We start from the raw sequence: 15041 nt of genomic DNA on the forward strand, positions 1-15041 counted from the left end.
TGTTGTTCCACAAGGTGGAGCCACATGGAGTAAAATTATGGGTAAATATCATCCAATAGTACATTAATATAATGTTTTTTGTTGTATATTACCAAGTTGGCCCTTTTGATGCTCAGCTTTGGACAATACGTTTTGCCCGAAAATGGAAAGGGCTCTCACAAGCCAATGACTTAAACAATATTCATGAAAAGACAGTGAATATGAAAAAAATCCCTGTTTCCCTTTTATTTACATCTCTTATTAAGTTAATGCCTATGTATTTCCTTTCAAGTTTAACAGGAATGGACATTATATGAACATCTGTACAAGGATACAGTGGTGGTAGTTCACATTTGTTCAGGATACCCCAACAATGATGTCATGCACACCCATGCACACCCATGCACACACACACACACATACACACACCAACTCCCTGAGGTTGTTGAACCCAGTGGCTCTTTAAAGCAACATTTAGTTTTTTAGTTTATGGTTCTTTATCATCTGTAGGTAAAACCACTAGAAAACTGAAGCAACGCATCAACGAACACAACAGTGCGATACGTAGAAATGAGCATGATTATCTTGTTGCTTTGCGCTTTAATGATACAAAGCATGACATCTCTTCCTCATGATTTTATGGTATGGAGAAGGTAAAGGTGCCACCTAGAGGTGATGACCATGACCTGTTACTGAATAGACGTGAAGCTTTTTGGATCTTCACATTACAGACATTGTCCCCCAAAGGTCTTAATGATGAGTTGCTACTAAATGTGATGCTGTGAATATTAGTTTGACTGGGATCAGCCAGGACAGATTATTATTTGATTGTTACTACACTGTAAAAAAAAAAAAAAAATTGGTAAAAATGGTAAAAAGTCTGGAAGCAAAAGTTGCCAAACACTTACCGTCAAATAACAGTAAAAAACCTTTAGTTATTCTACAGAGATTTATTTTAAAAATAAGGATATTTACTTTGGACATTGTCTACATTTTTACAGTCCAACCATTATAAAATAAAAAGAAAATGTCATTATAAAACATTGCTAAACAAATGTATAAATCTGCACAAAAAATGAAAAAGATTGCAGAACTACCTTAAAATTACCAAATTTAAATAAAGACTCTTGTTTTCATTCAGTAATCTTTGGTAAATTCATAGGTTTATCCAATCCATCCACAAGAGCTCCCCATCAAAGTATAGATTTCTGGATGTAAAATAGAAAAAATATGTAAAATTACATTAAAATTACCCTCCTTTAACACCCATTAATGATATCTTGAGAGCTTTAAGCTTTTATTTTATGTGATTATCCAATCTATTTACAGTAGATCCCTGGTAAATGTTGGTTTTACATACATTTCCCCATTAATGTATGAGGTTAACTTTATATACAAGCAGCTCTCCGATATATTTTCCCATAAATGTATGGAGTATACATTATATAAACATTTTTGACAGTAATTAAAATCAACTCTCCAATATATTTACAGGCTTTTCCCATTAATGTATAGTGTTTACTTTATATAAACATTGTGACAGTAATTGCAAGCAACTCCCCAATATATCTACAGACATTTCACATTAATATATGGAGTTCTGAATGTACAAAAACTAGAAAGTCTATGTAAAAGTACCTTTATATCAACTTTGACACTGAATAAATATATACATTTTTCTACTGACATTTTACAATATTGTGCAATCCATTCAATACAGATCCCCATTTGAGATGTATGAGAATATATCATAAAATTACCTATTACTGCTTGCTTTACAAAGTAATTCTGTAGACATCGCCCAAGCCTAGTATACAGGTACATTTTATGTTTCAAATATGAAAGTTTACTATAGAATAAAGCTTATTTTGGTATTACAAATTACTACAAAATTAGTTTCACATTCATTGTATATGAAGCAGCTCCAGACTTATTCAGGATGGCATCACAAATTTGAATCTTACGTCTCTGGTTTGTGGCTTTGGGAGAAAGTAGTTCATGTTCACAAATATCAGAAGTGGGAGTAAGTTACACATGTGCAAGTTACAAGCAAGTCTCAAGTCTTAACCTTAAAGGCTCAAGCAAGTCTTAAATCACTGTGACTCTCACTGTGACTTAGACTCAAGTAAACCAAGTCAAGTCAATGCTAAACATCAAGCAAGAAAAGTCAGTTAAGTCACAAGTCAGTCACCATGAAAGAAGCACTTAAAACACGAGAGAAAAGGTTACAATGGCAAGCCATGTCATGAGAGAACTGCACGTTAGTTAGTCGCTACAACTAGGGATGGCTATGGTTAGGATTCATTAATACAACTATTTATGGTTGTTGTTGTTGTTGTTTTTTTTTTTGGGGGGGGGGGGGGGTGTCAACATAAAATTAAAGAACATCATGCAGGTTGATTAACTTTATGAATTAACTTCACATTAATTAACTATTTGAACAAAAATAAATAATCTGATCTAACATGTTTTCAAGGATCTAGGGTTCATAATTTTTTTTTAGGACACATCTTCAGCAGTGGACCTAAGGATCATTGGATGTTTCGGCCATTATCACTAGACATCCTCACCCGAGGGAGGCCCTGCTGAGGTTGGTCGAGCCCCAGAGTGTGTCCCTTAGTCAATTGATTGGAGTTGTAACTGTAGTTCTTCCGGTAAGTAGGTTCAGGTAAGTATAAGGAGTTGCTAAGATCGGTCGGTATTTAAGTTAGGTATTATGAAGATAGGTATTAGTTGTTGAGGTGCTAATTGTTCCTACAGTAAGTATTTAAGGTAAGTAGGTATCTTTTAGGTAGGTATTTCTATCGTGGTAAGTATTGAGGTAAGCATTAGGATAATGGTAAATAGGGTAGCTATTATGGTCAGTATTGGAGGTAAGTGTTTGCACAGCAGTAAGTCTTAGAATAAGGTAAGTAAGGTAGGTATTACTGTAGGCCAAGGTAGGTCCCAGACTAACTTAAATTATTAAGGTAAATATTAGGGTTAAGTATCAAGGTAGGAGGGAGGTAAATGTTAAGTTGGGGTTGGTTAGATAGCTAATCAAGCAATTCTGAGGCTAATTGTATAGGGAAATTTTGAGCTGAGGCCTTAGAGCGAGAGTTGGTAGGTCTAAAGGTAAGTTAAAGGTTTCTTAGGTATTTTGGAAGTCTAAGAGATTGGATCCTTCCAGGCTGTGGTTGACTTGTCCTCCAGAGTTTCTTCAGCTTCTATGGCCAGTAGGGTTGTCCTAGGTCCCGCTGCATCCGCGGCCTAGCCGCCTAAGCTGGACTAGGGGATGGAGAATTTGGGGGTTGTGAGAAAATTTGAAGGAGACCGATTGTTTGGGGGCCAAGGTCAGATTCGTCGTGTGTGGTGCGTTGTGGGCTGTTGCATGAGTGAGGCTAACCCTCATAGAAGACTGGGCCACGTTCAAGGTCCTGCCGCCCTGGACCACCACACCCTGCGTGCTGCCCTATAGTCAGGACACAGGGGGGCCACATATTTACCACCTGACCGCCGCAGGCTATTTGTTAACACTGCTAGGTTGCCCTAGCCTGGCCAGTCAGGTCTGAAGATCCTAGGTCTCGTGATTTTTAAAACCTGGTTGTGGAGCCCTGTGTTCCATACACCGCATGACCCCGGGAATTGCTGTTTTTAAGCTAAAACTAAGCAAAAGTAGTGGTTTGTAAGGCAAGTTCCTGTGCCCCGTACACCGCACGACCCCAGGAAATGCATGCTATCTGAGAGAGCCTAATTTGTAGATTAAGATTTTGTAGAAAACTAGTTGTTAAAAAGGCAAGATTCTGTGTTCCATACACCGCACAACCCCAGAATTTGCCACTCCAGACCTATGTAAAGAACTATAAAATGAACAAGATACTGTTTTTAAGTGCAATTTCCTGTGCCCCGTACAACCCCAGGATATGCCATTATACTTACCGTTATACTGCAGGAACGGAAATCAGTGTCATGCTGAAAATAATAAATAGAGCATAAAACTGTTATTTTCTACTTTTACAGCAAAATACTGTTACAAGCAGTGTAACAAGTGGCATACTTACAGATTTTTACCGTAAACAGCAAAATGTACGATATACTACTCAACACACTATTGTGTAACTGACTACTAACAGTGAGGACTACAGTGAGTTTCAACTAACAACAACAACTGAATACTCAACAACTTGACAAATCACTTGCATGTAAGTGCACAGTCTATTGGCAGAAACAAACACATTACTGTTCTTGGTTTCATTACATAATGTTTGTGTGGTACCTGTGTTAGTGAGGAGCTTGGTGGCCTCCAGTACCTTCTCTGTGTAGACTCCAGGTTCATAATCATCCATTTCAGAAGTGACTGGGTGGAAAACTCTGGCAGCACGGCCTCAAATAGCCCCAGCAGTGCGATCCAAACCGTCAACATCTTTCTCCTGCAGAGCGATGACACTTATTCACGTCCTCCAGCATGTGGTTCTCTGGGACATAAAACAATGATACAGTTAGTTGTATATATGTTTTTAGTCAACCACCTCGTTGCAAACAAGTCACGTGCCTGCCTGGATACAAAGGTTAGAAGGTAGTGCAGGAATATATTCATTTTTTAAGAGATATTACAGCACTGTAATGTACAGCTGCCTGTTCCCTTTTAATCAGCATCTACTGATCACTGTCTGTCTCTCATCCCTCCTCTCCCTTTCCCTCCCTCATTTTTTGACCCAATAGTAATCTGTTTATTTTCTTATATGAATAGATAATGGGCAAAAAGCAAATCTCTTCATTTGCATGTAATATAATTCAAAAGTTAAATTAAATCCTAAACGATTTTGGATCAAAAAGACAATTGACAAGATAGGAAACAAGAAAAATGAAACTTTTCTGCAACCCTCTCTGGCTTTGTACAATCATTTGCTGTTTTACTGTGAAATAAAGTTTTACCTGTGAGGAAGCTTTGCCAGAGTTTCAAGGAAGGTGATAAGGGACAGACTCAGAGGCTACCAAATGAAAACAAGCAAAATCAAACTTACCTTCACACAGCTACGCTGACATCCTCTTTGATTTCTGCTCTCTCCCAAACTAACATCTCTCCCTTTAAATAGGCCCTGAAATCTGTCTAGGCAGAACCATATCAGGGGTGTCCTTTCCCTTAGACCAACAACTGGTGAATGACAATGTCACTTGTATCAGTTACATTGTTTACACACACATCAACAACAGCATTGTTGCTTATTGTACACCAAAATAAGTACAAATAACATAAATACAAAACCAAATATTTAACTAAATAAAATAAATTCCCAGACACTTGGTCTAACCCATGACATCACTGGTGATGTCAGCAAGATCTTAAAATCAGGAAATGGTTCAGTGCCTCCATTTTGTCTCCTGGCCGCATGGTGGGTAAGTATGGTAGGTTAGAACCTAAGCTAATCTATAACTCAAGAAACAAGAAATAATAAACTTAAATACTTTTCTGTCTTGATTGAACCTTAAATGACAGTAATGTGACTGGCTAAACAAACAAATGACAAGTATGACAGGAAATACAAAGTTTAATGGAGACAAAATGGAGGTCTCACCCACTTTTTCACAGCCTCTAGAGACTATTCAGATAAAACAATCTTAGGACTACTTTCCTCCTCTGATCTTAAGATTTGATATATTTGATACTGACATAGTCAAAACTCTTTTTTTAACCAGGAAAAATTAAGCTAAATAATTTGGGTTTCGATATAAATAGCTTGACTCAACCAGTGAATACTGAATTGTGTTACTATTGAACATACTGTATGTTTGTATGCTAAGTCCTTCATATATTTTAAGTTAACATCCGGTGTCATTTATCTTTCCTCGTAAGCTCAAGTGAAACATGCGTGCTGAGGTTCCTTGAGCTTCAAAGAAATCTCGGTATGATGTATGCTGAAATACTGTTGGTATCGCTCGTTACTTTTGCATTTGTTTCTTTCATAAAGTATGTTTATATTGGCGTGCTGTATTTGCCGCAGATCTGGGCTGATGTTGATCCTCTCTGCTGACCTGCTGCTGTGGCTGAATGCGGTAACAGAGGACTCCATCCATGAGGAGATCGAGTTAGAAAGAGAAGACAGCAACACAAGCTTATCTAAAGCAGACATGTTTGATTTAGCAAGTAAATAATATGACAAACATAAATCTTTGTGCAACGAAGAAAAACTTCATCTGTATTTTGATAATCAATGTATCATTTTCAATCAATCAATCGATCGTTTAATGAACACACGACAGAGTTCGGTGGAATTTGCTTTTGGTACAGCATGTATGGAAGCTCATATCACTGTGTAGACATATAACAGATAACAGTTTAACATAGGACTGGCACAACAAACAATATACGTGAATTTGCATAACAATATTTACAGACAGCATATACACTGACATGACATTTAAAGTGCAGGTGCATCAGGTGGGGATTATTGCAAAGATTATTGCAGGGTGTTCAGGCTCTTTATGGCAGTGGGGAAGAAGCTGTGTTTGAAACGGGATGTTTTAGTGGACAGGGATCTATAGCGACTCCTGTGGGGCATCAGTTGGAACAGGTGGTGAGTAGGGTGAGAAGGGTCAGAGATTATTTTATTTGCCTTTTTGATAGTGCGTTTGATATATAGTGATTCAACTGATGGGAGAGGTTTGCAAATGATCTTGGATGCTTTTTTAACTATGCGCTGCAGTTTTTTCTTGATTGACTGTCCAGGCTGCTGTACCAGACTGTTATAGATGAGATGAGCATGCTTTCAATGATGGCAGTGTAAAACTGAAGAAGGAGGGATTGTTTGATTATTATTATTATTGCCTGAAGTCAGAAATAAGTTCCTGTGTTTTTGAAGTGTTGAGCTGGAGGTTGTTGTCGGTGGACCAAGTGACTGCTTGGGCAACCTGCTGGTGGTATTTGTCCTCGTTATTCTTGGTTATGAGTCCGATTATGGTTGTGTCATCTGCATATTTGAGAATGGTGACTGAGCTGTGGTGGGATGTAAGGTGGTTTGTGTCAAGGGAGAAGAGCCAGGGTGAGAGCTTGCAGGGTGAGGCGCCTGTGCTGAGGATCAGGGGTCGAGATGAAAGGCTGTCCATCTTAACCCTCCGTTTTCTTCCCCACAGAAAGATCCTTTTCTAGTGGCATATGCAAGGGTCAATGTTCATGTCCATCAGTTTGTTGAAAACATTGACCAGGTTTATTGTATTGAAGGCTGAGCTGAAGTCAATGAATAGTATGCGGGCGTATGTGTTGGGTGACTCCAGGTGATGTAGTGTGTGATGGAGGGCTAGGTTGACAGCATCCTCAACTGACCTGTTGGCACGATAGGTGAAATGGTGACTGTCCATCAGAGGGGTGGTGAATAGTTTCAGGTAGGAAAGAATGATGCGCTCAGACGACTTCATGACCATGGATGTTAGGGCAATTGGTCTGAAGTCGTTGAGGCAGGAGATCTTATTTGATTTTGGCACTGGAATTATAATTGAGTCCTTAAAGCACTGTGGAACTGTACACTGGTGCAGGGAGATGTTGAAGATGTTCGGGAATGTGGGGGCCAGCTGGGCTGCACGGTGGTTCAAAACAGCTGAACTGATCTTGTCTGGGCCTGCTGCTTTGAGTCATTTTTAAAGAAAGAATGCTAAAATTCTCTGAATTCTCTTAAATGTGAATATTTTCTTGTTTCTTTAGTCCTCTATGATAGTAGACTGAATATCTTTGGGTTGTGGACTGTGATTGACGTTTTTCACCATTTTATAGACCAACTGACTAATTGATTCATTGAGAAAAGATGTGCTTCTCCTGGTTGCGGCAGCCATAGGCCAGCTCGCCCTCTCCTACTTCTCTCTGGTGGCAGCCCTAGCTGTGGGGACCCAAGGGCCTCTGGGGGAGTTAGACCTGTCCTACTCCCTCCTCAGCCTCATGGAGCTCATCCTGCAGAACATCTTCATCATTAAAGGCCTCCACAGGCACCCAAAGCTCCTTGCCAAGAAGGAGCGGAGCAGCATATTCAAGGTACCTGCATTTCATTTGAATGTTTTGTAAACTTGCATGAATCAGTCATTAAAAGGTTTTGTTTAAATGATCGACTAATCTGCCCCACAGCCAAAGAAAAAGGTCATTGTGCCAGTAGAAGATAAGGGGAAGACTGATATTTCAGTGCTGGATGCATCAGCACCCCCTGTTGTTCAAGCGCATGCTGAGAAAAAGTCCTGGACCAAAAGAGTGATAGAAGAAATCTGTGCTTTCCTCATCCTATCTAATACCATGGTAATGTCATGCTTATCAGCTGATTTAAAAAGAAACATTTGCATTTTCAAAAATGTCTGTAACACATCGACGTTCCCTCCTCTTCCAGCTGTGGGTCATCCCTGCGTTTGGAGTCCACCCTCAGTTTGAGAACGGTGTGGGGAAACAGTTTTCACTGACTATATGACTGTAAAAGTAGATAAAACAACATGATGCACATCTCTAAATGATTATATGGCCAAAAGGCTTAGGAAAGGCACCTTAGTTCCAATGAAGGAGAATCTAAATGTTATAGCACACAATCATATTTCAGATATGATGTGTTTGTTTCCAATGAAATGGCAAGAGTTTGTGTTTGTCTTTTTCCTGTTTCAATATGACAGTGTATCTGTGCACAAATCCAGCTCCATAAAGAAATGGTTTTCCCAGTCTTGTGTGGAAATCATGCAGACAAGAGATGTGGTTTGAAATCCATCATATTATGTGCAGACTACACGGTAAATGGTTTGACTGTTTGCTTGATTTGGGTTCCTGCCCATTAAGGTGTGGACGGTAATGAGGATGTAGACATACTGGCAAAACAATCACTTAGTAAATCACAAAGCAATTTAGTAAAGCTGAGCCCAATAAATGTGGCAATAATACTGGGATATCAATCACACATGAAGACATCTTAAACACCTTTAATTAAACACTTCAAAATAAAACAACTGGATCATGCACACACTGTAATCTGCCTGAATCTGTTCAACATGTGCTACTGAAGTGTGTGTCTAAAAGGATTATAGCAGCATTAAAAGCATCACATGAGTGAACCTCCTTGGAGAAGCATCATGGGAAATATATCATCACCTAATCGAATACCTACAATATAGTAAAGGAAACATGATAAGTGGAAGAATTAGGTGTTTTCTTTCTTTCTTTTTGCACTGCCAATAAATTCAAATGAAGAGGAAGTTTGTTGTGGAAGAACTTGACTGGCCTGCAGAGTCCTGATTCAACCCCATTCAACATTTTCAAGATGAACTGGAACACTGACTGTCAACCAGAAATTACGCAAACATCACTAAAATCTGTTGGAAAGTCTTCCCAGAAGAGTGGAGGCTTTTTGAGGAGCAGATAAATGTCCGTGGTACTGGAATAAGTTGTTCAACGATCACTCGTGGGTTTTATGTTCACATGTCTACATACTTTTGGCCATATGATGCCATTTTCGCATGATCCTATTTTTTTGTACAGTATCAAACCAATATTTTTACCAGGAATTTACTGTAAATAGATGAGATAATCACATACAATTAAAGCTTAAAGCTCTCAAGATACCATTAATGAGTGTTAAAGAAGGATAATTTGAATATAATTTTACATATTTTTTTTATGTTTTACATCCAGAAATTTGTGCTTTGATGGGGCAGTCTTAAGGATAAATTGGATAATTCTATGAATTTACAAAAGAATACTGTATAAAACAAGCCATTATTTAAATTAGGTAATTTCAAGGTATTTCTGCAATGTTTTTCATTTTTGTGCACATTTATACATTTATTTAGCATTCTAGCAATATTTTTTTGTTTTTATTTTACAACAGTTGGACTGTAAAAATGCAGATAACGTCTACAATAAATATTTGTATTTTTAAAAAAATTCTTTGTAGAATAACTAAAGGTTGTTTTTTTTACCGTTATTTGACGGTAAGTGTTTTTTACCTTTTTTTTTTAACGTTAAATTTAAAGTAAAAAAAAACAGAAAGTTGCCTTAACATATTACATTCAGTAAATCCTGTTAAAAAAAAAAAACTATAATATTCCATCAAGATGTTTTCTGGCAAAAATGAGACGAGCCTTAATGTTCTTTTTGCTCAGCAGTGGTTTTTGTCTTGGAACTCTGCCATGCAGGCCATTTTTGCCCAGTCTCTTTCTTATGGTGGAGTCATGAACACTGAGCTCAACTGAGGCAAGTGAGGCCTGCAGTTCTTTGGATGTTGTTGTGGGGTCTTTTGGGACCTCTTGGTCGGCTGGCCACTCCTGGGAAGGTTCACCACTGTTCACCATTTGTGGATAACGGCTCTCCCTGTGGTTCGCTGGAGTCCCAAAGCTTTAGAAATGGCTTCTCAATTAATTTCGTTCTCATTTGTTCCTGAATTTCTTTGGAAACTTTCTCTCTGCATGATGTCTAGCTTTTGAGGATCTTTTGGTCTACTTCACTTTGTCAGGCAGGTCAGGCTATTTAAGTGATTTCTTGATTGATTGAGAACAGGTGTGGCAGTAATCAGGCCTGGGTGTGGCTAGAGATATTTAACTCAGGTGTGATAAACCACAGTTAAGTTATGTTTTAACAAGTGGGGACTGTTTTTTCACTGTATTTTGTGTTTACTTGTGTTATCTTTTAAAATTTGTGACAAACATGCTAATATATACATATACACACACTCCGAATAATAACTATTAACCACTGTGAGAGACTGGACGTCACAAAATTTTTTGCAGTCTTTATAACGTAAAACTTATATTGTTATTGTGCGGAGAACAGATCAATTGAGGAAAATGGCTCATTTACACGAACGGTTTCAAGTTCTACTTCATGCTTGGGTTGAGACATGGCAAGATTCTTATGAAGACTTATGAAATACTAGACATGACAATCATACATATCACATTATATCCTCTGGATTCAGATCTCACTTAACAGCACACTGAGTTTGGTTAAGCAACAGGATAGAAGATAGATGTATTAAAGAATTCTTCAGCCTGTTGCGTTTACATTGAGGGACTCTAAATCGCCCATTAGAGGGCAGAAGTTGGTATTCTCCGTTTATAACATGCGAGGAGTCAGAAGAGATACTTTTAGCAAGTCTGCGCATGCTCTTGTTGTGAGCTACTTGAAAGGATGTGTGTTACAGGCTGGCCAATAATCTTTGCACAAATTTGGATTTGATTATATAGTTTAGTTTTAAGTTTGACAGATAGGCTGCTGAGCTAGGCCTGTTTTATTAGTATGTAGTACAGCATACAAATAAAATTATTAATGTTATTATCATTACCCCACTCTGGTATCCGTGATAGTGTGTCGAAGCACGAAACAAAGTCAAACAGTCAGAAAATTTGGATTGTGGAAATACCACTTAAAATGGCCAGTCTAGTACAGATGGACAGGCAAGACATGTTTTCACTATGTTTAATGCAATTTAAAAAATATTTTGTCAAATATATTAGCAGTACATGTTACAGTGTCTTCTGGGGACAGTGCGGAATTTGTCCTGTGTTGATTAGGAGGAAGCTGGATAAACAGAGTGACCAGACTGAAAAACATCCTTTTACTTCAAGGAAAAGGCATCACCCTGTTCATCAAAGGTATGGATTTAAAACTGAGATTGAAAGCAATGTTAAATTGTTTGATTTTATTAGACTGAGATTAAATATTTTTAAACCTTTACTGAGTCAGATGATGTTCTCTGAGCACCGCACTTTTTCATCAGTACTCTAACTCACACAGTCAAACTCATTCACACAAGGAGCTGCCCAGTACAACCAGTATGATCCAACTACACACTAGCTCTAGTTACCTTCCTCCAGGGCACTTCAGCAGTGTACAGTGAGGGAGGGAGAACTTTATGGAGGGTTGGTGAGAGCTGTTGGGACTAAATCAAACTGACTGATGAAACAAAACACTGAGCTGAAAGCTACAAACTGTTGATTCTCAGTGGGATCAGTAGGACTAGTAAAGCTTTACCACTACGGGGAGTCATCTTATTTTCTGTGCACATCCAGATATCACGTGATGGACCTTTAGCTTGTGATATTCTCTGTGTGGACAGACATAACGTGAGCTCATTCTTCATGGTTCCTCCACAGAGTGGACTGGGAGAGCTCAGAGGTTCCCAGTGGTCAGTCTGCCCAGCAGCATCAAACACACCTGGACTCCATATTTATGGTCTGTACATGTACAACAACTATTTTCCCATCTATTCTGTTCACAATCATCTCCATGCCGCACTTTGTAGACCAGTCGATTGTCAGTCTGTCCAACATGGATCTGATGTTTGCTTCATGATTTCAGTTTGATTGTGTCATTCATATAGTTTTCTGTTCCAGATGCTGGAGGAGAATATTGTCACATTTGTGAAGAATGAGCTTAAGAAGATGCAGAAAATTCTGAGTTCAGATTACCCAGAATGCTTAGAGAGCCAAAGTGAGGATGAGGAGGTGTTGGACGGTGAGGAGTAAGAGCAGAGAAAGAGCAGCAGAGAGGCATTTCTGAAGATCACACTGCACTTCCTGAGGAGAATGAAGCAGGAGGAGCTGGTTGACTGTCTGCAGTAAGAGGATTTCTATAAAGATTTAACATGCTGGATAAATAAGACATTTACTGATGTCTGAAGAGATGAAGATGGAGGAAAATATATTTAACGTTAAATTAAATGTTGAAATATTTACTTTATACTTAATTTACTGATCTTATTTCTTGTGTGTTCATTCAGGGACTCCTGCTGGCAGGTGCCAACTTAAACTCAAGTCTAACCTGAAAAAGACGTTCCAGTGTGTGTTTGAGGGGATTGTTAAAGCAGGAAACCCAACCCTTCTGAATCAGATCTACACAGAGCTCTACATCACAGAAGGAGGGACTGCAGATGTCAATGATGAACATGAGGTCATACAGATTGAAACAGCATCCAGGAAGCCAGACAAACCAGAAACAACAATCAGACCAGAAGACATCTTTAAAGCCTCACCTGGAAGAGATGAACCAATAAGAACAGTGATGACAAAGGGAGTGGCTGGCATTGGGAAAACAGTCTTAACGCAGGAGTTCACGCTGAACTGGGCTGAAGACAAAGTCAACCAGGGCATACAGTTCACATTTCCATTCACTTTCAGAGAGCTGAATGTGCTGAAAGAGAAAAAGTACAGCTTGGTGGAACTTGTTCATCACTTCTTTACTGAAACCAAAGAAGCAGGAATCTGCAGGTTTGGAGAGTTCCAGGTTGTGTTCATCTTTGATGGTCTGGATGAGTGTCGACTTCCTCTGGACTTCCACAACAATGAGATCCTGACTGATGTTACAGAATCCACCTCAATGGATGTGTTGCTGACAAAGCTCATCAGGGGGAAAATGCTTCCTTCTGCCCGCCTCTGGATAACCACACGACCTGCAGCAGCCAATCAGATCCCACCTGAGTGTGTCGGCATAGTGACAGAGGTCAGAGGGTTCACTGACCCACATAAGGAGGAGTACTTCAGGAAGAGATTTAGAGATGAGGAGCAGGTCAAGCCTCCACATCATGTGCCACATCCCAGTTTTCTGCCTGATCTCTGCTACAGTTCTGGAGGATGTGTTGAAAAGCAGAGTGGGAGGAGAGCTGCCCAAGACCCTGACTAAGATGTACATCCACTTCCTGGTGGTTCATTCTTAACTGAAGAACATCAAGTATGATGGAGGAGCTGAGACGGATCCACACTGGAATCCAGAGAGCAGAAGGACGGTTGAGTCTCTGGGAAAACTAGCTTTTGAGCAGCTGCAGGTGGGCAACCTGATCTTCTATGAATCTGACCTGACAGAGTGTGGCATCGATATCATAGCAGCCTCAGTGTATTCAGTAGTGTTCACACAGGTCTTTAAAGAGGAGAGAGGGCTGTACCAGGACAAGGTGTTCTGCTTCATCCATCTGAGTGTTCAGGAATTTCTGGCTGCTCTTCATGTCCATCTGACATTCATCAAGTCTGGAGTCAATCTGTTGGCAAAGAACAAACAACATCCAAGAAGTCTGAAACAAGAAAAGCCAAATCTGCACATTTCTACCAGTGTGCTGTGGATGAGGCCTTACAGAGTCAAAATGGACACCTGGACTTGTTCCTCCACTTCCTCCATGGTCTTTCTCTGCAGACCAATCAGACTCTCCTACAAGGTCTACTGACACAGACAGGAAGTAGCTCACAGACCAATCAGGAAACAGTCAAGTACATCAAGGAGAACTTAAGTGAGAATCTGTCTCGAGAGAGAAGCATCAATATCTTTCACTGTCTGAATGAACTGAATGATCATTCTCTAGTGGAGGAGATCCAACGTTACTCGAGTTCAGGAAGTCTTTCCACAGATGAACTATCTCCTGCTCAGTGGTCAGCTCTGGTCTTCTTCTTACTGTCATCAGAAAAAGATCTGGATGTGTTTGACCTGAAGAAATACTCTGCTTCAGAGGAGGCTCTTCTGAGGCTTTTGCCAGTGGTCAGAGCCTCCAACAAAGCTTTGTAAGTACACAGATAGTTGGATGTATTGAACAGATTTTAAGATTGAAGTTTGAAGAAACAAGATATATTGGCAAATTACAAATGTATTCATTCAACAAACAGGAACCTCAGTAGCGTGTGGAAGAACCGTACACAGCCACAACGGCCTGGCATCTCCTCCTCATGCTGGTCACCAGCCTGGTCACACACTGCTGTGGGATGGCATCCCATTCTTCAACCAGCATTTCTCACAAGTCAGCCAACGTGGTTGTGTTGGTCACTCTGGCATGAACAGCACGCCCAAGCTGATCCCACAAGTGTTCAATGGGGTTGAGGTCAGGATTGCTGGCAGGCCATTCCATCCTCTCCACTCCCAATTTCTGGAGGTAGTCTCTGATAAACCCCACAAATTGACAAATGCTGGTTGGTTATTATTCTAATCAAAGTGTTTTTAATGTATGCCATATCTAATAGGCACATTTTTGGATTAACACATCCTCTGTACAAACCTAAGTACCACCCCTTAGTTGCACTTTGTTAATCTTAGACAACGATTGGCCTGAAGTCACATGACCATATATCCAACCAATCTTTGTACGCATGCTTGC

General features: G+C 39.6%; 1 protein-coding gene and 1 pseudogene across 3 annotated transcripts; both read left to right on the forward strand.

Moving 5' to 3' along the window:
* Positions 1 to 5811: 5811 nt before the first annotated feature.
* Positions 5812 to 8562, forward strand: LOC121911236 (proton channel OTOP3-like). 3 transcript variants are annotated; one of them, XM_042432544.1, is made up of 5 exons: positions 5812 to 5862; positions 5961 to 6103; positions 7755 to 7978; positions 8069 to 8233; positions 8322 to 8562. In XM_042432544.1, exons 2-5 carry the CDS (start codon positions 5971 to 5973, stop codon positions 8397 to 8399), a joined length of 600 nt encoding a protein of 199 aa, XP_042288478.1. In that variant the 5' UTR covers positions 5812 to 5862; positions 5961 to 5970; the 3' UTR covers positions 8400 to 8562. The 3 variants fall into 3 exon arrangements, with proteins under 3 accessions (XP_042288478.1, XP_042288476.1, XP_042288477.1); XM_042432542.1 differs by having other exon boundaries at positions 8069 to 8562; XM_042432543.1 differs by having other exon boundaries at positions 7779 to 7978; positions 8069 to 8562.
* A 3495-nt stretch (positions 8563 to 12057) lies between these two features.
* LOC121911192 lies at positions 12058 to 14458 on the forward strand (annotated as a pseudogene).
* The last annotated feature ends 583 nt before the right edge of the window (positions 14459 to 15041 follow it).

The sequence above is a fragment of the Thunnus maccoyii genome, chromosome 14 (assembly GCF_910596095.1).
Source record: "Thunnus maccoyii chromosome 14, fThuMac1.1, whole genome shotgun sequence".
In the NCBI taxonomy this organism is placed as follows: domain Eukaryota; kingdom Metazoa; phylum Chordata; class Actinopteri; order Scombriformes; family Scombridae; genus Thunnus; species Thunnus maccoyii.

What these genes read in the sequence shown, in the direction of transcription:
- LOC121911236 (XM_042432542.1), top strand. Translation starts at nt 5,971, where the DNA reads ATGTTGATCCTCTCTGCTGACCTGCTGCTGTGGCTGAATGCGGTAACA. An exon ending in AGACATGTTTGATTTAGCAA is followed by an intron (nt 6,104 to 7,754) that starts GTAAATAATATG and finishes CATTGAGAAAAG; the next exon opens with ATGTGCTTCTCCTGGTTGCG. An exon ending in AGCGGAGCAGCATATTCAAG is followed by an intron (nt 7,979 to 8,068) that starts GTACCTGCATTT and finishes TCTGCCCCACAG; the next exon opens with CCAAAGAAAAAGGTCATTGT.